The sequence below is a fragment of the Artemia sp. Qi Xiang Cuo genome, chromosome 1 (genome assembly GCF_049724085.1).
Source record: "Artemia sp. Qi Xiang Cuo chromosome 1, ASM4972408v1, whole genome shotgun sequence".
Classification (NCBI taxonomy): domain Eukaryota; kingdom Metazoa; phylum Arthropoda; class Branchiopoda; order Anostraca; family Artemiidae; genus Artemia; species Artemia sp. Qi Xiang Cuo.
This window is the reverse complement of record NC_142794.1, coordinates 102,857,243-102,884,651: the sequence shown is the minus strand read 5'-3', so window position 1 is coordinate 102,884,651 and position 27,409 is coordinate 102,857,243. Positions and strand designations below refer to the sequence as shown.

At 35.0% G+C, this 27,409-nt stretch overlaps 1 protein-coding gene across 1 annotated transcript; it reads left to right on the top strand.

The window, feature by feature from the left end:
• Positions 1-2,751: 2,751 nt before the first annotated feature.
• Positions 2,752-27,409, top strand: Phf5a (PHD finger protein 5a). Its single transcript, XM_089097405.1, has 3 exons — positions 2,752-2,835; positions 25,022-25,212; positions 27,253-27,409. The coding sequence occupies exons 1-3, from the start codon at positions 2,784-2,786 to the stop codon at positions 27,340-27,342; spliced, it is 333 nt and encodes a 110-aa protein (XP_088953531.1). The 5' UTR covers positions 2,752-2,783; the 3' UTR covers positions 27,343-27,409.

Sequence of the window (27,409 nt, the reverse complement as noted above, 5' to 3'; positions counted from 1 at the left end):
ATATATATATCCTCCATATAGAAGTTTTCACGCTGAAGACTTGTGTCTTTGAAGAAATTACTAATTTTTACTATTGTTATGCGTCATATTTCATAAAAAGATTATTCAAACCCTTCCTACATTTTCTGTATAAGTACTGAAACTACAAAATCTAAATATAATAAACAAACCAGAAAAATTAAGAAAACAAAGAAAATATATTTCTATAAATACCTCCGCTAGGGCGTCTTCAATGGTAGATTGGGATTCCAAAAGAAAACAGCAACAGATAAAATGGAACATGAAAAAAAAAACTAATCTAATAGAATTTACTTTGTGTTAAAATGATTAAGAGGGTAAGTGGCAGATCAATGGCAGCTGGAATGATCCCACATATACGCAATAACAAAAAGGATACATACACAATATCTCCCATCGGCTGCACTAATTTAAAATGAAGTCTGGGCAATGTTGCAATCTCCCATTGACTGCATTGATTTGAAAGGAAGTATGTACTATAATCTGCTGAAAAAATTTAAAAGAAAGTAGGTACTATAATTCAACCTCCCATTTGCTGCAATATTTTGAAATCAAATATGTACCACCGTTTAAATTACATTTATAGTAGAAAAGTGAAGGAGTATGTATGGAGATACAGAAGGACGAAGCAGCAACGATCATAATTTGCAGCCTGTTAATGACATATAGAATTGGAACATGATTCTTTAACTTGCTTAAATTTTATTCTTCACTAAATTCTCAAAATCATAATTCTATTCTGCAGCTCGCATTATTTATTGCTGCTTTCCTTATTATTTTTTCTTTGCTGGTATTACCTTGGTTTTACCTTAAAGTGAAACTAGGGTAATATCTATAATTTCGGGAATGTAGGGAGTGGTAGGGGGTTAAATAATTCTACAAGACCGTCTTTACTGCTCAAAAAGACCTAATATAAAAAAAGTACTTGAAGTACTCAAAAAATAAAATAACTTAAAAATATTAAAATTGAGTACTCCGAGACGTTTATTTTGCCCTATATATTTTTCGAGTACTGAAGCCAGCTGGACTTAGGTCCTTCGCCCAATTTTTGTGTTTTAGTTGTATTTCTCATTCACTGGATGAATATTATGCTCGTTGTTCTTTCTTATTCGTTTGACTCATCATAAATATCCCGTGTGATCATAGAACCTATATAACTTCACTGAAGAGCAAAAAAACGAGAATGTTTTCTATGCTTTTCGACTGTTACTAGTAAGCAGTTTTTTGCAAAAGGAAGATGTTGTTGGAATCCGTTGTTTGGCAAAAACCAATTTTGTCGTCAACAGCACCAGCTTACACCTATGTCTGTTTGTGAGACAGAGGTTATTACGTATCAAAAAAAAAAAGAAAAAAGAAAGATTTCCGACATCGTAAGAATCAGATAACATGGAAGAAAATAGATTTAACCAAATGATAGAAGTGACTTAGTTTCTGTGATTGCCCTTAAATCCAAGTTTTCAAAAAAAAAAATGTAACGTAAATGCACCTAGTGAACCACCACAGCCTACCTACCCCTCTTTTTACCCTTATTCTTATATGATTTTCTTTAATCTCTTCGCTTCTGAAAAGTTTTCTTTCTTTTTGGACTATTAATTTGTTTTCTTTGGTTCTTTCTTATGAGCGTTGATGTTCTAAACATTTACTTAACTGTTCTGGACATAAATAGTTGTTATTTCATTTTTAATGGCGTCATTTTGCCGGTCCTTCATTGTTTTTAGTGGTACCACCCTGGATTTCAGAAATAGTAAACAAAGTCAAAGGAATAAAAAACTATAAGTCGCCTGGTAAAAATGTTTTCCCTCCTAAGGTCTACAAGGCCTTGCTATACTTATAGCGGAGTAACTAGAACTTCTCTTCAGTATGGTAGAAGAAGACATTTTCCTCAGATTGATTGGTATAGTAACAATTCCTAGGGTTTAAAAGGGAGATAAACGTGACAGGCATAGCTACCGAGGGACATCACTCATTGAAAATACTACCAAAGTATTTGTGATGATTTTACTCAAAAGGTTCCTGGGAGCAAAGGATGAGTGGACACATGAGAACCAATGAGAATATCAAAACCGAAGAAGGTGCACTATACTTTTTATTCTCCAACATTGCAAATGCTACAACCTCTTTATAGTTAACCTGTTTCATTATTTTCTGGCTACTTTCGACTCCGTAACCAGCAAAAGCCTTTGGTGAATCATGGCAGAGGATAGTATGCTTGTTTAATTCATAAGGCTGGTGAAAGCCTAGTATGTTGAATTATCAGCTTGTGATTTACAAACAGGAAATTGAAGAAGTCGATAGTTTCACTTATCTTGGCGTACTAATCGACTCTGGTGAAGGCTGTTACCTTGATGTGCAGATCATCAATTCTGGGATAATTTTCCACAGCTTCGCCACCATTTGTGGTACCGGCAGGAGATCAGCATGAAGACAGAAATTTGTGTCTATAAATCCGATGTTAGATATGTTCTCTTTTATATTGTCGAGGCATGGCCACTGATGGCACTTTATTTCCAGTATATATACGTCTTTGACCGCTGCTTTCTCTGTAATACTATGAGATTTGATACTCCGACCGAATTTCAAATACTGAAGTGCACCACCGCTGCTATAAATAAGTCCAAATTCTCTGCCCCTAGAATGACCACGTGACGGTTTAGTGGCAGGAAACAGTTTAAATAATAGATGGCAGTCATTTACTCCAATAATAAACAAAGAGGTCAAGAAAGAGAAGAAATTCGGAAATCCTGCTTCTTCAAAATTCAAGGCAAATGGCTAAACATCATCCTGATTTGATTTTTTGCAGAAAACAAGCTGGTGTTGGTAAACTTGAGCTTTAATCGTTTTTTGGTAAAATTCTACTTTTGGCTATCTTGAAAAGGACTTTGGTTAGGAAAATGAAACTTTCAGGGATAGATCTAAAGGCTAAGGCATGCCCAGGGAAGGTATTTTGAAGTACCTACCTCCACTCCTTCTCCCTCTAGAGGGTCCTGACCTTTGATGACCTTTAAAAATCTGTGTGTTATAAAAGTGAAACCTTCTAAAATAGATCTTCTGCTTAAAATGATGTCCAACAAATTGTTTTCAGCCTTGCAACTTTGCTCAATCCTGATTTATAGAGTTTTATAGATAGGCTATGCAAAAACATTTCCTAAATTTTGAAAATTAACATTGATGTGGCTTAAAATACTACTCAAATAATAGGAATTGCATTTTCAAAACTAAAGCCAGAGAAAAAGAATCTTAGGCTATAGCCTAACTGAAAATTAAGGTAAAATATTGTTTTGTCAAAATTTCATTAGGTATAGACATGTCATTTAGGCACATTTCAGGATCCTCTAGAGGGAGAAGGAGAGGAGATAAGTACTTAAAAATACCTTCCCAGGACATATTTTGGTAAAGTTCTACCAAATCATATTATTGAGTTAGGAATAAAGTGAATACACCATTCAATGCCTTTTTTTATGCTGATTACAAATATAATAATCATTACTATCAGAAATGAATTTCAGCCTCCCCCCGATATATACCTAACCCTGAATTGGCATATATAAGGGGGCTGAAATTCATTTCTGATAGAAATGATTATTATGTTTGAAATCAGCATAAAAAAAGGCATTGAATGGTGTATTCACTTTTGTCCTAACTCAATAATATGATTTGGTAGAACTTTACCCATATTTTAGCCTGTAAACCCATCCCTGAAAGTTTCATTTTCCTAACCTCCCCTTTCCAAGATAGGTAAAAGTAACTAAAGTAGAATTTTACCCATTTTTTTGGGTAGATTTCCAGTTTTAAACTCAACCTTATTTTTTGTAGAACAACGCAAGTATCAGTCATACACTTGGAATAGCTTAGCCAGTAAATATTTGTTGATAGCAGACTCATGTAGAACCCAGACTTCTGAAAACAACTGGTGCAGATCTGGGTATTAACCCATGCTGGAACATGATGCCTGAAAATGCAGCTCTGAATATCTTACCCTATGGGCTATTTGTCCAGTAGAGGCAGAAATAAAGTAAGGCTGCACACTTTTATGAATAATAAAGCCTAGGCATAAATGAGTTTTCCAGGATGTTTTAAAATAATTTCAAGGACTTAGGCAGTAAATTTTTTGTTGTTCATATTATTGACTTAGGGTTACCTACATATGACAATATAGAAAATTGTTTCTTTATATCTGAGTGATAAAATATTGGGTAAATTTTTACCAAATCATATTATTGACTTATGAATAAAGTGAATATACCATTTGATGCCTTTTTTTATGCTCCTTTCAAATATCATAGTCATTTTTGTTGTAAATGAATTTACCCCCCCCTATATATATACCAATTCAGGGTATATATTTGCACATTGGGGGGGGGGTGACAAATTTTATTTCTGGTGTAAATGGGAGGTAAATTTAAACTTTATCTCCACCCCCCTAAATTGCAAATATATACCCTGAATTGGTATATAGGCTAGGGGTGGGGGTAAAATACATTTTTGACAAAAATGATTATTATATTTGGAAATGGCATAAAAAAGGCATCAAGTGGTATATTCACTTTATTTGTAAGTCAGCAATATGATTTGGTAAAAATTTACCAAATATTGTCATTCATGGGCGCCCATAAGCTGAATTCCAGGGGGGGGGCAAACTGCGTCTAATTGCTACTTTTAATGCTATATAATAGAAATCCCAGAACAAAAATATAAAAATAAGGCAGCATCATTCAGCCAGGGGGGCAAGAGCCCCCCCTGCCCCCCCACATGGGCGCCCATGTTGTCATTTACTCTTATATAGAATGCAGTATAAAGTCAAACAGAAGACAAAATCATGCTTTCTCCTATTATGTAGAATGATAAAAAGTCATACAGATGACTTTATGCCTCATTCTTTTTTAGAGCAAAAATAAATAAAGTCATACAGATGACTTTTTATGCATGTCACTATTATAGAGAAAACATGAATAAAGTCACATAGATGACTTTTTATACCTTACACTATTATAGAGCAAAAATGAATAAAGTAATGCAGATGAAATTTTATACCTTGTGCTATTATATAGCAAATATGAATAAAGTCCTACAAATGACTTTTTATACCTTGTATGTTTGTAATTATATATTTTCATTTCCAGAGAAAAAATGGAGAATGATATAAACTCTTCTGTATAACTTTTTAAACATCAAATCATTGTAGAGAAGTATGAATAAAGTTATACTGAAGACTTTTTGGTTTTCTTATTTTAATATATGATCCACTAAAATGTCATACAGAAGAAATTATATTACCCCACTAATATATAGAGAAAACAACAACAAGTCATATGCAAGAATTTATAGAGCATGAAAAATGTCATATGTATAAAAAGTCAGGCATAAAAAGTCATCTGTATGACTTTATTTAAGTTTGATCTATAATAGTATGAGGTATAAAAAGTCATCTGTATGACTTTATTTATGGTTGCTCTATAATAATAGGAGGAATAAAAAGTCAACTGTATGACTTTATTCATAATACTTTATAGTAGAATGATATATTAAAAAGTCATCTGCATGACTTTATTTATGCTGCTCCATAAATGAAATCACATAGGCCTTGGCTATAAAAAGCCATCTGTATGACTTTTTGTTGTTTCTTTATGTACTAGCAGGAGGTATAAAAAGTCATCTGTATGACTTTATTTAAGTTAACTCTATAAAAGAAAGGCATAAAAAGTCATATTTAGGACTTTATTCATGTTTGCTCTATAATAGTATGAGGTATAAAAAGCCACCTCTATGACTTTATTTATGTTTGCTCTATAATAGCAGGAGTCATAAAAAGTCATCCATATGACTTTAATCATAATGCTTTATAGTAGAATGATATATTAAAAAGTCATCTGCATGACTTTATTTATGCTGCTCTATAAATGAAATCATGTAGGCCTAGGCTATAAAAAGCCATCTGCATGACTTTTTGTTGTTTCTTTATGTACTAGCAGGAGGTATAAAAAGTCATCTGTATGACTTTATTTAAGTTAACTCTATAAAAGAAAGGCATAAAAAGTCATATTTAGGACTTTATTCATGTTTGCTCTATAATAGTATGAGGTATAAAAAGCCACCTCTATGACTTTATTTATGTTTGCTCTATAATAGCAGGAGTCATAAAAAGTCATCCATATGACTTTAATCATAATGCTTTATAGTAGAATGATATATTAAAAAGTCATCTGCATGACTTTATTTATGCTGCTCTATAAATGAAATCATGTAGGCTTAGGCTATAAAAAGCCATCTGTATGACTTTTTGTTGTTTTCTCTATGTACTAGCAGGAGGTATAAAAAGTCATCTGTATGACTTTATTTATGGTTACTCTATAAAAGAAAGGCATAAAAAGTCATATTTAGGACTTTATTCATGTTTGCTCTATAATAGTATGAGGTATAAAAAGCCACCTCTATGACTTTATTTATGTTTGCTCTATAATAGCAGGAGTCATAAAAAGTCATCCATATGACTTTAATCATAATGCTTTATAGTAGAATGATATATTAAAAAGTCATCTGCATGACTTTATTTATGCTGCTCTATAAATGAAATCATGTAGGCCTAGGCTATAAAAAGCCATCTGCATGACTTTTTGTTGTTTCTTTATGTACTAGCAGGAGGTATAAAAAGTCATCTGTATGACTTTATTTAAGTTAACTCTATAAAAGAAAGGCATAAAAAGTCATATTTAGGACTTTATTCATGTTTGCTCCATAATAGTATGAGGTATAAAAAGCCACCTCTATGACTTTATTTATGTTTGCTCTATAATAGCAGGAGTCATAAAAAGTCATCCATATGACTTTAATCATAATGCTTTATAGTAGAATGATATATTAAAAAGTCATCTGCATGACTTTATTTATGCTGCTCTATAAATGAAATCATGTAGGCCTAGGCTATAAAAAGCCATCTGCATGACTTTTTGTTGTTTTCTCTATGTACTAGCAGGAGGTATAAAAATTCATCTGTATGATTTTATTTAAGTTAACTCTATAAAAGAAAGGCATAAAAAGTCATATTTAGGACTTTATTCATGTTTGCTCGATAATAGTATGAGGTAGAAAAAGCCATCTGTATGACTTTATTTATGTTTGCTCTATAATAGCAGGAGGCATAAAAAGTCATCCATATGACTTTATTCATAATGCTTTATAGTAGAATGATATATTAAAAAGTCATCTGTATGACTTTATTTAGGCTGCTCTATAAATGAAATCATGTAGGCCTAGGCTATAAAAAGCCATCTGCATGACTTTTTGTTGTTTTCTCTATGTACTAGCAGGAGGTATAAAAATTCATCTGTATGATTTTATTTAAGTTAACTCTATAAAAGAAAGGCATAAAAAGTCATATTTAGGACTTTATTCATGTTTGCTCTATAATAGTATGAGGTATAAAAAGCCATCTGTATGACTTTATTTATGTTTGCTCTATAATAGCAGGAGGCATAAAAAGTCATCCATATGACTTTATTCATAATGCTTTATAGTAGAATGATATATTAAAAAGTCATCTGCATGACTTTATTTAGGCTGCTCTATAAATGAAATCATGTAGGCTTAGGCTATAAAAAGCCATCTGTATGACTTTTTGTTGTTTTCTCTATGTACTAGCAGGAGGTATAAAAAGTCATCTGTATGACTTTATTTATGCTGCTCTATAAATGAAATCATGTAGGCCTAGGCTATAAAAAGCCATCTGCATGACTTTTTGTTGTTTCTTTATGTACTAGCAGGAGGTATAAAAAGTCATCTGTATGACTTTATTTAAGTTAACTCTATAAAAGAAAGGCATAAAAAGTCATATTTAGGACTTTATTCATGTTTGCTCTATAATAGTATGAGGTATAAAAAGCCACCTCTATGACTTTATTTATGTTTGCTCTATAATAGCAGGAGTCATAAAAAGTCATCCATATGACTTTAATCATAATGCTTTATAGTAGAATGATATATTAAAAAGTCATCTGCATGACTTTATTTATGCTGCTCTATAAATGAAATCATGTAGGCCTAGGCTATAAAAAGCCATCTGCATGACTTTTTGTTGTTTTCTCTATGTACTAGCAGGAGGTATAAAAATTCATCTGTATGATTTTATTTAAGTTAACTCTATAAAAGAAAGGCATAAAAAGTCATATTTAGGACTTTATTCATGTTTGCTCTATAATAGTATGAGGTATAAAAAGCCACCTCTATGACTTTATTTATGTTTGCTCTATAATAGCAGGAGTCATAAAAAGTCATCCATATGACTTTAATCATAATGCTTTATAGTAGAATGATATATTAAAAAGTCATCTGCATGACTTTATTTATGCTGCTCTATAAATGAAATCATGTAGGCCTAGGCTATAAAAAGCCATCTGCATGACTTTTTGTTGTTTTCTCTATGTACTAGCAGGAGGTATAAAAATTCATCTGTATGATTTTATTTAAGTTAACTCTATAAAAGAAAGGCATAAAAAGTCATATTTAGGACTTTATTCATGATTGCTCTATATTAATATGAGGTATAAAAAGCCATCTGTATGACTTTATTTATGTTTGCTCTATAATAGCAGGAGGCATAAAAAGTCATCCATATGACTTTATTCATAATGCTTTATAGTAGAATGATATATTAAAAAGTCATCTGTATGACTTTATTTAGGCTGCTCTATAAATGAAATCATGTAGGCTTAGGCTATAAAAAGCCATCTGTATGACTTTTTGTTGTTTTCTCTATGTACTAGCAGGAGGTATAAAAAGTCATCTGTATGACTTTATTTATGGTTACTCTATAAAAGAAAGGCATAAAAAGTCATATATAGGACTTTATTCATGTTTGCTCTATAATAGTATGAGGTATAAAAAGCCATCTGTATGACTTTATTTATGTTTGCTCTATAATAGCAAGAGGCATAAAAAGTCATCCATATGACTTTATTCATAATGCTTTATAGTAGAATGATATATTAAAAAGTCACCTGTATGACTTTATTTAGGCTGCTCTATTAATGAAATCATGTAGGACTAGGCTATAGAAAGCCATCTGTATGACTTTGTGTTGTTTTCTCTATGTACTAGCAGGATATATAAAAAGTCATCTGTATGACTTTATTCATAATGCTTTATAGTAGAATGATTATTAAAAAGTCATCTGTATGACTTTGTTTAGGCTGCTCTAGGCCTATATATGAAATCCTGTAGGCCTAGGCTATAAATAGCCATCTGTATGACTTTTTGTTGTTTTCTCTATGTATCAGTAGGGTAGGCTAATATAATTTCTTCTGTATGACATTTTAGTGGATCATATATGAAATAAGAAAACCAAAAAATCTTCTGTATAACTTTATTCATACTTTTCTATAATGATTTGATGTTTAAGAAGTCTTATAGAAGACTTAATATCATTCTCCATGTTTAAAGGAAACACAATGTTGTCTTTTGTTTGACTTTATAGTGCTTTCAATATAAGAGTAAGTGACAATATTTGTTGCTTAGAGTATAAAGAACCAATGACTTTAATAGTCAAACATTGCTCACCCTTGACCTAGCCTATGAATAAAGTAAACATACTCATTTATGCCTTGGCTTTATTATTCTTAAATATGTACTGCCTTACTCTATTTCTGCCTCTACTGGACAAATAGCCCATAGGGTAAGATATCAGAGCTGTATTTTTCAGGCACCATGTTCTAACATGGGTTAATACCCAGATCTGCACCAGTTGTTTTCAGAAGTCTGGGTTCTATATGAGTCTGCTATCAACCATTTTCAGCCATTGTGTTTTTTATCCTGTTTGAGCCTGGGATTCTTAAATTTGGAACCTGATTTAATATCAAGTTCAAAAACAGGGTTCATGGTAGACCCTAATTGGTGTTAGAGTTTAAAATTCAACTACCAACCCAAGTTTACAGTTGATGAATTTTGTTCCTTAGGATCTGTTGCTCAATTTTTTATGGCCTTTGCCTAAAACTATCCATGAACTAAATGTTTGACTATAAAACCAATTTATGCATCTCTTTAAGATATAGTTGAAATGCAATAATAGGAACAGCTTATAAAATTTGAATTATCTTAATGGAAAATACTAAAAATCAATGAAAATCTGAAGCATAACTAACAAACAAATATCTTTGAACTTCTTGATCTATTTTTTCTTCTTAAACCTCAAGGTTAGGGTACCGGAGTCTACTTTGGTTTAAAAGTTCATATTATACAATTTTTGAATTCTTCCCTTCAATCCCACCATATAGCTTTTTCAGCAGAGTGGGTTCCAACCCTGTTCTTTTGTGGTAGAACCTGCATTTTAAAAATGTTTGTTGTGCTACACTCATCCAACCTGTGTTGAGACCCACAGTGTCTGAAAACATGGCTCAGTTATCAAGTGGCTAATCATTAGGCCTACTTCAAAAGTTAAGTTGCCTTAAAATATTGGCTATTATACCAGCTAGAAACTGGATTGTTTCACCATTTAGGGTATTGTAGGTTAGTTTAGCTACTTTTTGCTATCTTGGAAAGGGGCTAAGTTAGGAAAATGAAACTTTAAGTAATGAATCCAGGGCTAAAAACATACTCCAGGAAGGTATTCTCAAGCTGCTATATTGACCAACTTCTGACCTATTGGAATTTTGAAAAAGCAACATTGTACCTTAACTTAGAGTGTCTCTCTGGTTTTAGTTCTGAAAATACAATTCCTGTTATTTGAGTAGAATTTTAAGCCATATCAATGTTTTTTTTTCTTCAAAGTTTAGGAAATGTATTTGCAGATGTTTAGAACATGATAAATTAGGGTTGAGCAATGTTGTGAAGCTAAAAATACTTTTTTTGTATTTCATTTAAGCAGAGGATCTATTTTGAAAGGTTTCAGGTTTATAACACAAAGTTTTTTAAAGTTCAGTGCCATTTAGAGGGAGGAGTAAAGGAAGGTACTTTAATTTTACCATTATATTTTAATAGAATAAGTTGTAGAGGTAATTTAAAGCATAAGCTTAAATATTCGAAATATGAAAAAAAATCTAATATGTCCATGATTAGAAGTTTGTTATCCATCTTTTAAAATATGTATTTTATTCTGAAAATAGGCTATTATTACCTTAAACTGCAATTGCCATCAAGATAAGGTGGTGACAATCTGCATATTTCTTGCTGGGGAAAGGTTTGCTAACTTCATTTTATGTTTGTCTAAATTCAGTTTCTAGTCTACATTGACAGAATCTTGGCAGACCAGGCTTTGAGTGAGTCTTGAGTGGCTTCCTAAACTGTCTTTTCTGTCAACCCATTCCACATTGGCACTGGATTAACACCAAAACAATTTAGCGTTTGTCCTGGTTCCCTTTTTTAGGGGGACCAGGACAGATAGGAGTTTTTTTAAGCTGTGGCCTCTAGCACAACACAGGAGAGGAGAGAAATATTTGTTTTATTACTCCAGAGTTCAGTTGCTTCTGAGTGATTATAAAATCACTTCTCCTGATAAATCTTAAACAGCCCACATTTTTTACCTACAAATAATGTGAACATGCTACATGATGCCTTTTTTTAATATTGTTTCTGAATATAATAATTGCTTTTGGTGCAAATTCAATTTTAAACCCTTTACAGACCCTCAAAGATGATACCAATTTATCTTGTTTTAGATGTGGTTTGTCCACCTCTGTTAGCATCACTCTTGTTTATACCAATTTACCTATAAATCAAATCAATGGAGAATAAATAAAACACACAGGAAATGTATAATATAAACTATATATTTGGGTAAAGTTAGGTTAACTTGGGTTCAAATTGAATTTGCATCAGATGCAATTATTATAGTCATAAAGAGCATAAAAAAAGGCATTAAATACTATGTCTACTTTGTTTGTAGGTCAGAATTGCCAACTGCTCAATATTTACCATCCTCCTTTGTTGATGTGTCAAGAATGGTAACTTCAAAGTTTATAGACGTTATCCATAAAGAGTATGATTCCAGGTGGGAATAAGTTTCCTTGCCCTTCTCTGTATTCTTTCTAGGGCCCTAGCATCCATTTTGTATTGTGTATATGCTACCATACTGCAATATTTTGTAGACAAATCTTTATTCAAAACCCAGGCACATATAATATAGAACATTATAAGCAAAGCCAAGCAAGGATAAGTGCATCAAGGCAAATAAGCATGAGCACATAATAGCAAATAAGCATATGCGCATAATAGGAAGCTGGTGCACAACCACAAGCATAAGAGCAAGGTATCACATAATGCTACATCCTCCTTCAGCTATTTTCAAAGCATAAGCGCCTTTTACTTCTTGGTGTGGAGGTGCTAGGCTCACTCTACTAACTGCTAATTACTTGGCAAACTATCACTCACTACATTACACTACACCAGGCAGCACTAGGCTCACTCCTATCAGCTGCCAATGGGTTTTGGCAGAACAACACTAGACACAAATGTCACTTTGATACTTGGTTATTCCTTATAGGTTTAGTCTCCCTTGAGGCTTCACTACTCTGCCAGATCTTTTAGCCTGAGCAGCTGTGGTTTGTGCTGTAATTATGTTGGGAGGTTTGCCATCTGGCAGGCAGGGCTCAATTATGGACATACCATGCTAGGTGGCAGTTGTCAGGAATCTGCAATGATCTATGCAGACTCGTGCTTCTGGTACTGTTAGGGCAATCACTAACCCAACTTGAGTTTGGTGACCTTGATACAGCCCTGGGGGGGTAGTCCATGGCGGGTCTATCATCAGGCATGGAACAAGAGGCTGCTTTGATTCCAGTGAAGGATTGAACCATCTTTAGATGACAAGTAGTACAACCTGGTTGCCTCCTCTGAATTCAGGATTTTCTCTGGCATGCCGGTAGTGATAAGACTTCTGCCTGTTTTGAGCCATCTCTCTGCTTTCCAAAAATTCAGAAGTCTGTACCACTCTCTTTTCCAAATGCATGGCAGCTTTGAGCAGAGCTGGTGGGTCAAGAGCACTTGTGAGGGGGCAGCTAAACCATCAACCAAGGTGTTATGGTATTCCAGAATTCCAAGGTATGGGTCTGTTCCATTTTCACTTGCCTTGGTCATGATGCTCTTGCAAGTTTGGATACTCTTTTCCACTAATCCATTTGACTGGAGGTATATTGGGCTCAAATCCCCAGTCTCTGGCAAACCTCTTTAATTCTTGGGACACACATTGGTTACCATTATTGGACATCATGACCTGGGATATGCCATGATGGGCAAAATGTGATTTCAGTTTCAAAATCACTTCTGCCAATGTGAAATCATGCAACAGATCAGTTTCAAAGAGTGGCTATGGTAATCTACCCCTAGGAAGTAGCTGGCTCTATGCCAGGTGAATATGTCAAAGGCAACTTGTTGCCATGGGAGAACTGATTCCCTTGAGCAGATTGGTGGCTCTTTTTGTAGATTTTCTCTGTCTGCATTCAGTTGAGGCCAGTAGATGAGCATCCTGGCTCTCTGTTTTGTTTTTTCAACTCCTAGATGGGAAGCATGTAGCTGTTTTAATGTCTTGGATCTCAAACATGCTGGTACCAATATCCTGTCTCATTCGAAGAAGATAATTTCTTAAACCACATTGGCCTGACATCAAATAAAGAAAGAAAAACGAGCAAAATTGGTGTTTTTATAGGCCAAATTAATATACTTAAAAAACGAAGCTAATATTTCGAGAGGACAAACGCCTCTCTTCTTCAGCGCGAAACGAAACGATGTATCAATAAAAGCCAAAAATTAAAAGAATTAAAACCAAATACCTAACAACCATAAAAGCGAGTTATTCGCCAATATCCGCGATTTGCACAAAATCCAGAAACTATGATCTGCCATCGACGGATACTAGCGAACAACTGAACAAAAGAAAGGAATCAATTCATTCACTCGACAAAAAAACGAACCAGCAATTAAATAAGTTGGAAAACTATGTCACTTGATTTCGGATTTTAATTAAGGCATTTCTTGCAGACACCCTTTGAGACCTAAGGGGTTGTTCACGTGTTTGATTAGATGACTGAGAAAGTGGTTCAAGGTTTATTTCAGGGATCACTAAAGTATCGGCTTCTCTTTTGAGAAAACCGAAATATGACTCATTTATTCTTAAATCACCGGAATCTCTGTTTAAAGCTAGACCTAAATGTTGGTATTTATAAATTTCAACAGCTTCTCTGTAGTGCTGGACAATACCCTTATCATTCGAAATAAGACTAGCTTGATGAAACAAAATAGTATGGTCTGGTTTTTCAAAAATGTGCTCTGCAAGGGCAGAGTCAAAATTTTCTGGTTTTTTCCGCTTTTTAAGTGTATTATTAATTGAGCTAGAATGCTGAGTTAATCTATCTGTTAGTCGCTGATTAGTTCTTCCGATATACCAAAGACCACACGAACAAGGAATTCTCTAGACACCGGAGTTTTCGCCTATCAGGATTGGGTCTTTAGCTTGATAAATTTGGGACCTGATATTTTTTCTGGGTCTATAATAAGGGTAAATGTTATTTTTCCTTATATTTTTTAAAATGCGGTCTGAAATCCCTTTAATGTATGGGAGACCAAGATAAACTGAATTTTCCCTTTGATTTGTGTTTTCTGTGGAACTATCTGATAATCTTTTAATGCGTTTTGCAATTACAGAATTTATTAAACTAATTGGATAACCATTCCCAAATAAAATATCTCTAAGGTGGTTGAGTTCTAAATCCAAGAAACGTGTTGAACAAACTTTCAATGCTCTATCAACTAGAGAAGTGACAACTCCTCTTTTCACAGCAGGAGAATGATTGGAGGAATAACTTAAGTAATGGTCATTATGTGTGGGTTTTCTATAGACACTAAACTAAAAACATGAATCATTTCGGTGCACCAGAACATCTAAGAAAGGAAGACGCCTCTCTATCTCTGCTTCCTGAGTAAATTTCAGTTTTGAATCCAAGGAGTTGAGCAAGTGAAGAAAAGAACCCAGAGACTCGTCACCATGCTCCCATAAATAAAAAATGTCATCTTTAAAACGAACCCAAAACTCAGGCTTACAAGAACCATGCAAAATAGCCCTTTCTTCAATGTCTTCCATGAAAATATCAGCCTGTATTGGAGACAGGGGGGCACCCATGGAGAGCCCCTATTTCTGTCTATAAAAAAATGCCTCTATAATGAAAGTAAAAAGAAGTTCTATTACAAAGGGCTGTAAGTGAAAGAAGCGTCTGATTCGAAAGAGCGGAATTTTCTGATATAGATGGGTTAGAATTAAGTTTTTGCTCCAAAAACAGTTCGGCCTTTTGAGGATCACAATTGGTATACATTGAATCTGCATCAAAACTGCCAATTCTTGTATTTGGTTTAACCGAAACTTGCTTTACCTTGGAAACAAAATCAGCGGAATTTTTAATGTAGGATTTTTGAGCCTGAATTAGTGGGCGAAATATAACTGATAAGAATTTTCCTATTTTTGCTGTAGGAGAATTAACAGAAGAAACAATGGGTCGAAGTGGATTACCGGGCTTATGAACTTTAGGAAGACCATAAAAGCGAGGGGACGTACAACCGCGTGGGTAAAACCTTTTGTACAACTGATCTGTAATTTCACCTTTTCCTTTTAGATAAGACAGCTCTTTCCGGACTTCCTGTACAAATTTTTTTTGGGATCGGTAGCTAATTGTTCATATGTGTTAGAATCATTTAAAATTTCTCTGATTTTTTTTGTCGTAATCATCTGAATCTAATACAACAACAGTATTGCATTTATCGGCTTTCGTAATAATTCTGGAATGATCTTTTTGTAGTGCGTGTAAGACCAAGTGTTCATTTTTACTAGAATTTTTTAAATTTCGATTATTAATAGAAGGCGAATCCAACAAAGTTTCAACAAATTGTGCTCTAACCTCAGCAATCTCTCCAATCTCCGCACGAGAGTCATGAAAAGCACCCTCTGTGTTCGCGATAATTTCACTATAAGGTATTTTCGAAGGGGTTATCGAAAATTTGAATCCTTTCGATAGCACCTGATTTTGCTCTGTTGTAAGGGGCGTGGAGTTGAGATTTATCACAGCAAGACCAGGATACGCATTTGGGACAAAAGGTGGATTATTAGAGAGTTTTTCCAACTTTAAACGGTGTAATTTCTCAGAAAGTCTTTGTCTAGAAATCCTAAAATCATGCGGAAAAGAATTTTCAGCAATAGCCTTAATTTGATGAAAATCAGCATAAGAAAGCGTACATAATATTTCTCGCTCTAGCCTGAAAATATCCTGATTTAACCGGTAGCACTTGCTTTTGCAGTCACTAATAACATGATTTAAAATACCAAACCCTATACGTTCTCTAAATTACTGTTCGTGACGTGTGTTCAAGTGAAGCGAATGTCGCATTGACTTGGGTAAAATACGGTTCATTTTACAATTATGTAGAAAATACTGTTGGTTAATCAGTTGATCTTTTTTTTCTCACACGAGGTATTCATATACTAACGGAATCTGTAGAATTATACTTTGAATCTTGAAGGATTTAATGTCCTGAACTACTATGATTTAACATCAACCATAGAAGGAAAAACGAGAAAAATGGGGTTTTTATAGTTCGATTTACTATACTAAAAAACAAAGAGAATATTTCTAAATTAAAAACGTCTCTGTTATTCAGTGCGAAACGAAACGATGTATCAATAAAAGCCAAAAATTAAAAGAATTAAAACCAACTACCTAACAACCATAAAAGCGAGTTATTCGCCAATATCCGCGATTTGCACAAAATCCAAAAAATATGATCTGCCATCGACGGATACTAGCGAACAACTGAACAAAAGAAAGGAATCAATTCATTCACTCGACAAAAAAACGAACCAGCAATTAAATAAGTTGGAAAACTATGTCACTTGATTTCGGATTTTAATTAAGGCATTTCTTGCAGACACCCTTTGAGACCTAAGGGGTTGTTCACGTGTTTGATTAGATGACTGAGAAAGTGGTTCAAGGTTTATTTCAGGGATCACAAAGTATCGGCTTCTCTTTTGAGAAAACCGAAATATGACTCATTTATTCTTAAATCACCGGAATCTCTGTTTAAAGCTAGACCTAAATGTTGGTATTTATAAATTTCAACAGCTTCTCTGTAGTGCTGGACAATACCCTTATCATTCGAAATAAGACTAGCTTGATTAAACAAAATAGTATGGTCTGGTTTTTCAAAAATGTGCTCTGCAAGGGCAGAGTCAAAATTTTCTGTTTTTTTCCGCTTTTTAAGTGTATTATTAATTGAGCTAGAATGCTGGGTTAATCTATCTGTCAGTCGCTGATTAGTTCTTCCGATATACCAAAGACCACACGAACAAGGAATTCTGTAGACACCGGAGTTTTCACCTATCGGGATAGGGTCTTTACCTTGATAAATTTGGGACCTTATAATTTTTCTGGGTCTATAATAAGCGTAAATGTTATTTTTCCTTAGATTTTTTAAAATGCGGTCTGAAATCCCTTTAATGTATGGGAGACCAAGATAAACTGAATTTTCCCTTTGATTTGTGTTTTCTGTGGAACTATCTGATAATCTTTTAATGCGTTTTGCAATTACAGAATTTATTAAACTAATTGGATAACCATTCCCAAATAAAATATCTCTAAGGTGGTACAGGAAGTCCGAAAAGAGCTTTCTTATCTAACAGGAAAAGGTGAAATTACAGATCAGTTGTACAAAAGGTTTTACCCACGCGGTTGTACGTCCCCTCGCTTTTATGGTCTTCCTAAAGTTCATAAGCCCGGTAATCCACTTCGACCCATTGTTTCTTCTTTTAATTCTCCTACAGCAAAAATAGGAAAATTCTTATCAGTGGTATTTCGCCCACTAATTCAGGCTCAAAAATCCTACATTAAAAATTCCGCTGATTTTGTTTCCAAGGTAAAGCAAGTTTCGGTTAAACCAAATACAAGAATTGGCAGTTTTGATGCAGATTCAATGTATACCAATTGTGATCCTCAAAAGGCCGAACTGTTTTTGGAGCAAAAACTTAATTCTAACCCATCTATATCAGAAAATTCCGCTCTTTCGAATCAGACGCTTCTTTCGCTTACAGCCCTTTGTAATAGAACTTCTTTTTACTTCCATTATAGAGGCATTTTTTTATAGACAAAAATATGGGCTCTCCATGGGTGCCCCCCTTTCTCCAATACAAGCTGATATTTTCATGGAAGACCTTGAAGAAAGGGCTATTTTGCATGGTTCTTGTAAGCCTGAGTTTTGGGTTCGTTTTAAAGATGACATTTTTTATTTATGGGAGCATGGTGACGAGTCTCTGGGTTCTTTTCTTCACTTGCTCAACTCCTTGGATCCAAAACTGAAATTTACTCAGGAATCAGAGATAGAGAGGCGTCTTCCTTTCTTAGATGTTTTGGTGCACCGAAATGATTCATGTTTTGAGTTTAGTGTATATAGAAAACCCACACATAATGACCGTTACTTAAGTTATTCCTCCAATCATTCTCCTGCTGTGAAAAGAGGAGTTGTCACTTCTCTAGTTGATAGAGCATTGAAAGTCTGTTCAACACGTTTCTTGGATTTAGAACTCAACCACCTTAGAGATATTTTATTTGGGAATGGTTATCCAATTAGTTTAATAAATTCTGTAATTGCAAAACGCATTAAAAGATTATCAGATAGTTCCACAGAAAACACAAATCAAAGGGAAAATTCAGTTTATCTTGGTCTCCCATACATTAAAGGGATTTCAGACCGCATTTTAAAAAATCTAAGGAAAAATAACATTTACGCTTATTATAGACCCAGAAAAACTATAAGGTCCCAAATTTATCAAGGAAAAGACCCTATCCCGGTAGGTGAAAACTCCGGTGTCTACAGAATTCCTTTTTCGTGTGGTCTTTGGTATATTGGAAGAACTAATCAGCGACTAACAGATAGATTAACTCAGCATTCTAGCTCAATTAATAATACACTTAAAAAGCGGAAAAAACCAGTAAGTTTTGACTCTGCCCTTGCAGAGCACATTTTTGAAAAACCAGACCATACTATTTTGTTTAATCAAGCTCGTCTTATTTCGAATGATAAGGGTATTGTCCAGCACTACAGAGAAGCTGTTGAAATTTATAAATACCAACATTTAGGTCTAGCTTTAAACAGAGATTCCTGTGATTTAATAATAAATGAGTTATATTTCGGTTTTCTCAAAAGAGAAGCCGATACTTTAGTGATCCCTGAAATAAACCTTGAACCACTTTCTCAGTCATCTAATCAAACACGTGAACAACCCCTTAGGTCTCAAAGGGTGTCTGCAAGAAATGCCTTAATTAAAATCCGAAATCAAGTGACATAGTTTTCCAACTTATTTAATTGCTGGTTCGTTTTTTTGTCGAGTGAATGAATTGATTCCTTTCTTTTGTTAAGTTGTTCGCTAGTATCCGTCGATGGCAGTTCATATTTTTTTGATTTTGTGCAAATCGCTGATATTGGCGAATAACTCGCTTTTATGGCTGTTAGGTATTTGGTTTTAATTCTTTTAAATTTTGGCTTTTATTGATACATCGTTTCGTTTCGCGCTGAAGAAGAGAGGCGTTTGTCCTCTCGAAATATTCGCTTCGTTTTTTCAGTATCTTCATTTGGCCTATAAAAACCCCATTTTTGCTCGTTTTTCTTCCTTCGAAGAAGATTTTTTTGTTGATGGACAGTTCATGTTGGACCCTCCAAAATGGTAGTAAATGACTAGATCATAGTTTGTGGCAAAATGGCCAGCCAGCTCCTATAATTTGTTTGAATGCAGCTAGCTGGGGATCTTCTTTAGACTGGTTGAGTATTTCTTGTAGTTTTGAATCACCCACCAGAAGTAACTTGACAACTTAGTGTACATATGCTTTGAGTTCTTTCTGTGTAGCCTTGTCAACATCTGACAGGTGAGCCTTGATAATGCATTAGTGACTGGTATTTCAGTACTGGGTTGGTAAGTGAAACTCAATTTGTATGGCTGAATCTGGTGCATCATCCATTGTAGTCTTGCTGGGGCCTTTTGCAAAGGCTGTTGTAGAATTGTTTTGAGTGGGCAGTGATTAGTGAACACTTTGACTTGCCTTCCATAGATGTAGTGGTGGAGATATTGGCAGCCAAATACAATGACATAAAGCTCTTTCTCTAGCTGTGAGTATCTTTGCTCAGTAGGTGTAAGGGCTTGTGAAGCATATGCTATTGCCAGTCCATTCATCAAGATGTATGCTCCTTGGCATTGTGACAAGGCATTGACTGTCAGGTCAACTGAGGTACTTTGGTCGTCAAAGAAATGAAGGTGCAACACCATAGAGCCCTTTATTTCCTTTAAGGCAACATTTTTTTTTTGTTTCCCAAACAAAATCTTTGTCTTTGCAGATGTCACAAAGATCTTTACACTTAGTTGATAGATTGGGGATATATCTGGCTAAGTAATTCATCATTCCTAGGAGAGTGGTCAGCTTTTCTTTGTTCACTGGTTTAGGCATTGTGTTAATTGCATATAACTTCTCTGGATCTGGGTGCATTCCTTTTTTGCCAATCCTGTGGCCAAAGTATGTTACCTCTTGTACACCAAATTTACATTTGCTGAGGTTGAACATCACCCCTTTTGCTCATGCCCCCTCTTTAAGATGGTAACAAGACGTTGATTATGCTCTTTCAGGGTTGACCAAAAGACCAACAGATTGTCTATGATAAAGCCAGTGAGACTTTCAAAACTTTCTCAATTCGCCTCTGGAACTCATCCTGTGCTGATATAATGTCAATTGGTATGTGCTTGAAATGGTATCTTCCAAAGATAGTATTGAAAGTAGTTAGGTCTGAAGATTCCCTGTCAAGCAACAACAACCAGTAATCTGAACATGTATCTAGCTTTTTAAAGTACTTTTCTCCATGCAGGTTGGATGTTGGTAGATAAATCTTTATTTAAAACCTAAGCACCTGTAATAAAGAACACTAAAAGCAAAGCAAGCATAAGCGCATCAAGGCAAATAAGCATAAGCACATAACAGCAAGCTAGTGCACAATCACAAGCATGAGAGCAAGGCATCATATAATGCTACATCCTCCTTTAGATATTTCCAAAGGATGAGCACCTTTACCTCTAGGTGTGGACGTGCTAGGCTTACTCCACCAACTGTCAATGACTTAGCAAATTATCACTCACTACAGGACACAACAGAAAAATACACTAGGAGGCACAAGGCTCACTCCCATCAGCAGCCACCACACTAAACATACTAAACATAAATGCATCATTGTCAGTTAGTTATTCCTTATAGGTTTAGTCTCTCTGGTGGTTTCACCTCTCTGCTAGATCTTGTAGCCTGAGCAGCTGTTGCTTGTGCTGGAATTATGCTAGACAGTTCACTTTGTTAGCAGACAGTGCTCAGCTATGGCCATACTGGGCATGGTGGCAGTTGTTGGGAATCTGCAATGATCTGTGCAGACTCATGCTTCCAGTAATGTCAGTGCAATCCATAACCCAACTCAGGTTTAGTGACCTTGATACAACCCAGGGGGGTACTCCATGGCAGGTCTATCATCAGGCATGGAACAAGAAGCTGCTCTAAGTGCCTTTGGTTCCAGTGAAGGATCAAACCATCTTTAGATGACAAGTTGTACAATCTAGGTTCATCTGCCTCTTTTGTTATTTCCCAGCTTTTCCATGGCGCTTCTGGCTGTTTTCTGAAGAAAACCTGGTTGCCTACATTGAATTTTGGATATTCTCTAGCATGCTGGTCACAATAAGATTTCTCTCCTGGGTTGAGCCATCTCTCTGCTAGCAAAAAATTCAGAAGTCTGTACCACTCTCTTTTCCGAGTGCTTTTCTGTTCATGGCAGTTTTGAGCAAAGCTGGCAGCTCATGAGCATTTGTGAGGGAGCAGCTAAACCATCAACTGGGGTGTTACAGTATTCTAGAATTCCAAGGTAGGGGCCAATCTATTTTCACTTGCCTTGGTCATGATGCTCTTGCAGGTCTGGAGTCTTCCACTAATCCATTTGACTGGGGGTATATTGAACTCAAAGTTTTAACTTGCATCCCCAGTCTCTGGCAAAGCTCTTGAATTCTTGGAACATGAATTTACTACCGTTTTTGGACATCATGACCTGGGGTATGCTGTGACAGGCAAAATGCAACTTCCGTCTCAAAATGACTTCTGCCAATATCAAATCATGCAACAGATCAGTTTAAAAATAGCGGCTATGATATTCCACCACTAATAGGTATCTGGCTCCATGCCAATTGAATATGTCAAATGCAACTTGTTGCCATGGGAGAACTGATACTGGTAAAAGATTAGTGGGTCTTTTTGTAGATTCCTGCTATGTTTTTGGCATGTGTAGCAGCTGACAATCAGATTCTCTATGTCTGTATTCAGTCAAGGCCAGTAGATGAGCATCCTGGCTCTCTGTTCTGTTTTCTCCACCCCTAAATTAGAAGTATTTAGTTGTTTTCACATATTGGATCTCAGACATGCTGTTACCACTATGCTGTCTCCCTTGAACTTGATTTTGTCATTGATGTACTGTTCATGTTCAACTCCCCAAAATGGCAGTACATGACTAGGACATAGCTTGCAGCAAGATGACCATCCAGATTCTATAATTTGTCTGAGTGTAACTAGCTTGCAGTTTTGAATTGCTCACTGGAAGTAACTTGACAACTTGGTGTACATATGCTTTGAGTTCTCTCTGTGTAGCCATGTCAACGTCTGAAAGGTGAACCCCTTATAATACATCTACAACTGGTATTTCAATGCTGGGTTTGTAAGTGAAACTCAAGTTGTATGGCTGAATCTTGTCTTTCTTCATCTTATCAAGCTCTGCTTTAAGCTTCTTGCAAAGAGCAGATGGAATTTTCCTTACAGCATGATCCTTAGGGATGGCTCCATCCTTTAAATAAAAATGGCACTCGCCATCTAGCTTTCCTAGCCCTTCAAAGACATCATTAAACTCTTTAATAACCTCCAAAACAGAGTTGTGGATTGGTTCATCAGTGCTTGCAGTAGAGTTGACATTCATGATCAGTTTACTAAGGTTCATATCCAAGCTTGATCTGAAACTGATTATGGGAACAGAGTCTGTTTCCACAATGTAGAACTGCTGATTGGAAATCTAGATTGTTCATAGGTACAGCTCACAGCACATGTATCTCAAACAGGAATCCTGCCACCACAGTAACTAGTAAGCTTCTGCTTAGCCTTGTGTTTCTGCCTTTGGGGAGAACATGTCAAAATAGTTGACAGGAATGATATTTGCTTGCACTCCTGATTCAACTTTGAAGCTAACTGGCAACTGGGCTTTTATTGTGGGGGAGACTATGGCTTCTTCCTTGTTATTTGTTTTGGAGACTTCATGCAGAAATATCTTGTCCTCATCACCAGAGTTTTCAAGTGTGTTGTTAGTGCCTGAAACTACATTTACAACCTTGTTACTTCTGCAAACATGTGCAAAATGGTTGGGCTTGCATCACTTGGTACATGTCTTTCCTTTTCCAGGACATGCATGATTAGGGCTGTAGCTGCCGCCACAAAAATAGCACTCTCTAGATCTTGAGCTAGTGGTCTTGAACTCATCATTTCTTTGGCTTGGATGGCGATTGCTGTTGTGGATGGAATCAACTTCTTTTTTATGCTATTTTCATCAAATATTCTTAGCTGTGTTGTATCAAACATGTGACATTTCTCTATAGTTGTTTCAAGGGTTAGAGCATCCCCTTTTACTAGCAGGTGCTCTCTGACATGCAGGTTCAATATTCCACAGACTATTCTATCTTGTACCATTTGTCTGCATTGCTGTAGCTACAGGCTTTAACCAAGGTTTTCACCTCTGTTATGTAGCTTTCTATGCTTTCTCCCTCATGTTGGTTGCGTTTCTGAAAGATGTACCTTACAAACACGCTGTTTGTTTTGGGTGTTGCATAGTCTTTGAATTTTGTCAGGTATGGCTCAAGCTTGTCCTTTTCACTCTTGATGGAAGTGAAGGTATTAAATATCTTTCTTCCCTTGTCTCCTACCCAAATAAGAAGGTAGGCGCACATGATCTTCCCGGTTTGGCCAGATAAGGGGCCAGCAAACGAAGACGAGCAAGCTGTTCAAATCGTTTCCACTCATCTTGAAGACAGCAAGTCCAAACGGATACTTGGCTGGTTGACATCCATTATTGGTCAATCACTTCTGACACCACGCAATATTTGGTAGATAAATATTTATTCAAAACCCAGGCACCTATAATAAAGAACACTATAAGTGAAGCTAAGCAAGCATAAGCATATCAAGGCGAATAAGCACATAATATTAATCTGGTGCACAACCACAAGCACATATTGAAAAAGTTAAGTTTTAAACTGATTTTGGGGTAGTTAGCTCTCTGGTTGATATCAATTGAAAATTCTTAGGTTGTTGTTTGAATTCCACCCCATCTTCCATTCAGTAGAGTAGATAAAGATGTTTCATATTATAACTTGCAAGATTTCTGATGGATTTTTCTAGATTTTAAGGCCTTAGGAAAAGCTTTGGAATAGTCCTGTGAAATTCAAAATTGTTTTGAAAATATGACTGATTTGTCTATTGCAATAGATTGTAAAAACCTGCATTTTAGTTTGAAATCATGCATAAGTAGATCATGATACTTTGTTTATATGGCAGATTTCGTATGTGCTATAAGGTCTTTATTTGTTATATAGGTTCACAAAATGTGTATAGGTTTTTTGTTCAAGCTGCATTGCTAACCTTTTGGCTTAGATCATTAGTATCACAGAAATTGTTAGGTTTTTCCTTTACTCAAGGATGTACATCCTCTCCACTGCTCATAGTAGAAAAGCTACTGACCCTTATCTAAGGGCCAGAATTGCCTGCATGGTTGGTACCCTTTCTCTTATTGCTTTACATCAAAATGACATTTTACATGAATTATAAAAGTGCTTACAAAAAGTTTTGCCAGAAGTTGATCACACTTTTTTTCTTCTTTTCTTACATTTGTTAATGCTTTTTGTTACTTTTGAAAATGTTGATCTTACTGTTATCTATTCTAGCTATTGGTCGCTTGTGTGAAAAGTGTGATGGTAAATGCGTAATTTGCGACTCTTATGTCAGACCATGCACTCTTGTGCGAATTTGTGATGAATGTAATTATGGCTCATATCAGGGAAGATGTGTGATCTGCGGAGGCCCTGGCATATCAGATGCATATTATTGCAAAGAATGTACCATACAGGAAAAGGATGTAAGTATTTAACTGCAAGAGTATCTTAAGGCGTTTATAAATGTTCAAGTTTTTTTGTGCATTTCAAATTGGTATACTGGCATTTGTTGACTATGCCTGTTTGAAGCCCAATGGACTTAGTTTAAAAGAACTAACAACATATAGATTGAATAGAAAGAACTATTGCTGGTGATTTTATATTAATGCATCCTTTGTCTCATGGAAAAAGGTCAGAATTACAAGTAATAAAGAGATAGTTGCTTTGGAAAACGCTTCAATAAAAAACAAAGGCAAATAACTTTAAATTTTTTCTACCTTAATGAGGGGCAAAGGGTATAATAATACCTCTTTAATAAAGCTCTTTTTTTAGTTCTACTTCTTTAGTTTTATTTGAAAAATCTACTTTTTTAAATTAGTTAGTTTTTTTCTAATTTCTACTCCTGCTAAAAATAGAGGAAACTAGAAAATCGGGCTTTATTAGAACAAATATATATGCTTAAATCTAATATTTTTGCTTGTATTTAGTCACATTCGAATTCCTCTTTATTTATGTCTGAATATTTACATGTTTACTAGCATTGAAAAAAAATAATAATAATTCTCGCTTGAAGTACTATGTTTGGTTGACCTCCAATACCCATACCCTATTCTTCTGGATATTTCAATTTTAGGGATATCTCTCATTGTGTTGACATTTTTCTCCAATTCTTTAAGAAAGGCTCCTGAAACACAAGGGCAGTATAACTAGAATCCGAACCTTTTTTAAAATACTAAAAACTTTAGCGTAAAGAGAGGGGTATTGAGGAGGGCTCACCACCCCTCATATTGGGAATAATTTATATTCGTTTGAAGTACTAACGCCACTTTCTTACTGTCAGTAGAAAAAAAAACTTTTTTTTATTTAATACCATAAAGAAGCACCCTATCTCGTCCACTATAAACTTATTTAGTTTGTATACTAAACTAATCGGCATTAATTGGGCGGTCTTGCCATAACTTATATAGCTTTGATAAGAGATGCGAATAACAGCAGAAAACAAAGCTTCTTTCCCAAAATTTGAGAAAAACCATTAAACTTCTTCCGTTTTGTGCATTGCTGATGATACAGATATTCAGATTTAATGCAACTTACATCATTAGAAAGCATGAGTGTTGTTTTTTTGATTCAACAGAGCAGAATTTTCTTTTTGAAGTTCAGGAAGGAGTAGTCCCAAAAAATATTTTTGTATGAAAACTTAGAAAAAAAAAAATTAAAATTGGCTCAAAAGAAGTATCATTGAATAATGTGACAGCTATAGAAGTTTCATATTGTCCTAACTGCCATGATTAAAATCCTTGCCGACACACAATGAATGTTATTTAAACTGTATGTGCATTGAATAGACAATGTTTAGCTCAACAATTAGTAGGAAATTATAGTTTTTTTTTAATTTTCAATTAGCCTCTCATTAGCTTTTTAAACTGTTGATACATTTGAGATCCCCTATCAATATCAACCGAAATCGCATTGGAAGCTCCATGTGGCGCTGGGAAAATTTGCTTGTGGACCCTTTGTCTCTGAGACTGTCAGGTGATGCTGAGACTCGTGTAAATAAATTTATGATACTGAACGCCCTTAACGAACTTAGCCAATGTAGATCCTGTATTCTTTTTTTTTTTTTTTTTTTTTTTTTATAGCTTATGCAATTAGTCATTCTGAACCTTTGAATAATTTATGTATTGTTTCCAATTTATTGTATTGTTGTCTTTTTACTTTTGAAAACCTTCTATCTTCTCCCTGTTCTATTTTGGTCCCGTGTATTGTGGAGGTGATGGAGCTCTTAGGCATTAAGAATTTCAAGGATGGGGTCTCGAATGCATCCAAGATGGAGGACGAAGAATTTTGGCAATGTCATGATAGCTCAGTTATTATACACTGCACTAGAAAATACGATATATCGAGTCCTTGTGGATGAGTCGATAGGAGTTGTGGTCCCAATTCTCAAATAAGGATGACATGGGCCTTAGTAAGTATTTTTGGTTCTGGCATAAAGTTATTTTTGAAATGTTTTTCTTTTCTAGCGTGACGGGTGTCCTAAAATAGTTAACTTGGGAAGTTCCAAAACGGACTTGTTCTATGAACGGAAGAAATATGGCTTTAAAAAAAGGTAGCACGTGGTATGGGATTCTTTTGTATTCTTTTAAATTTTTCGATTGAATAAATTGATCTTACAATGTT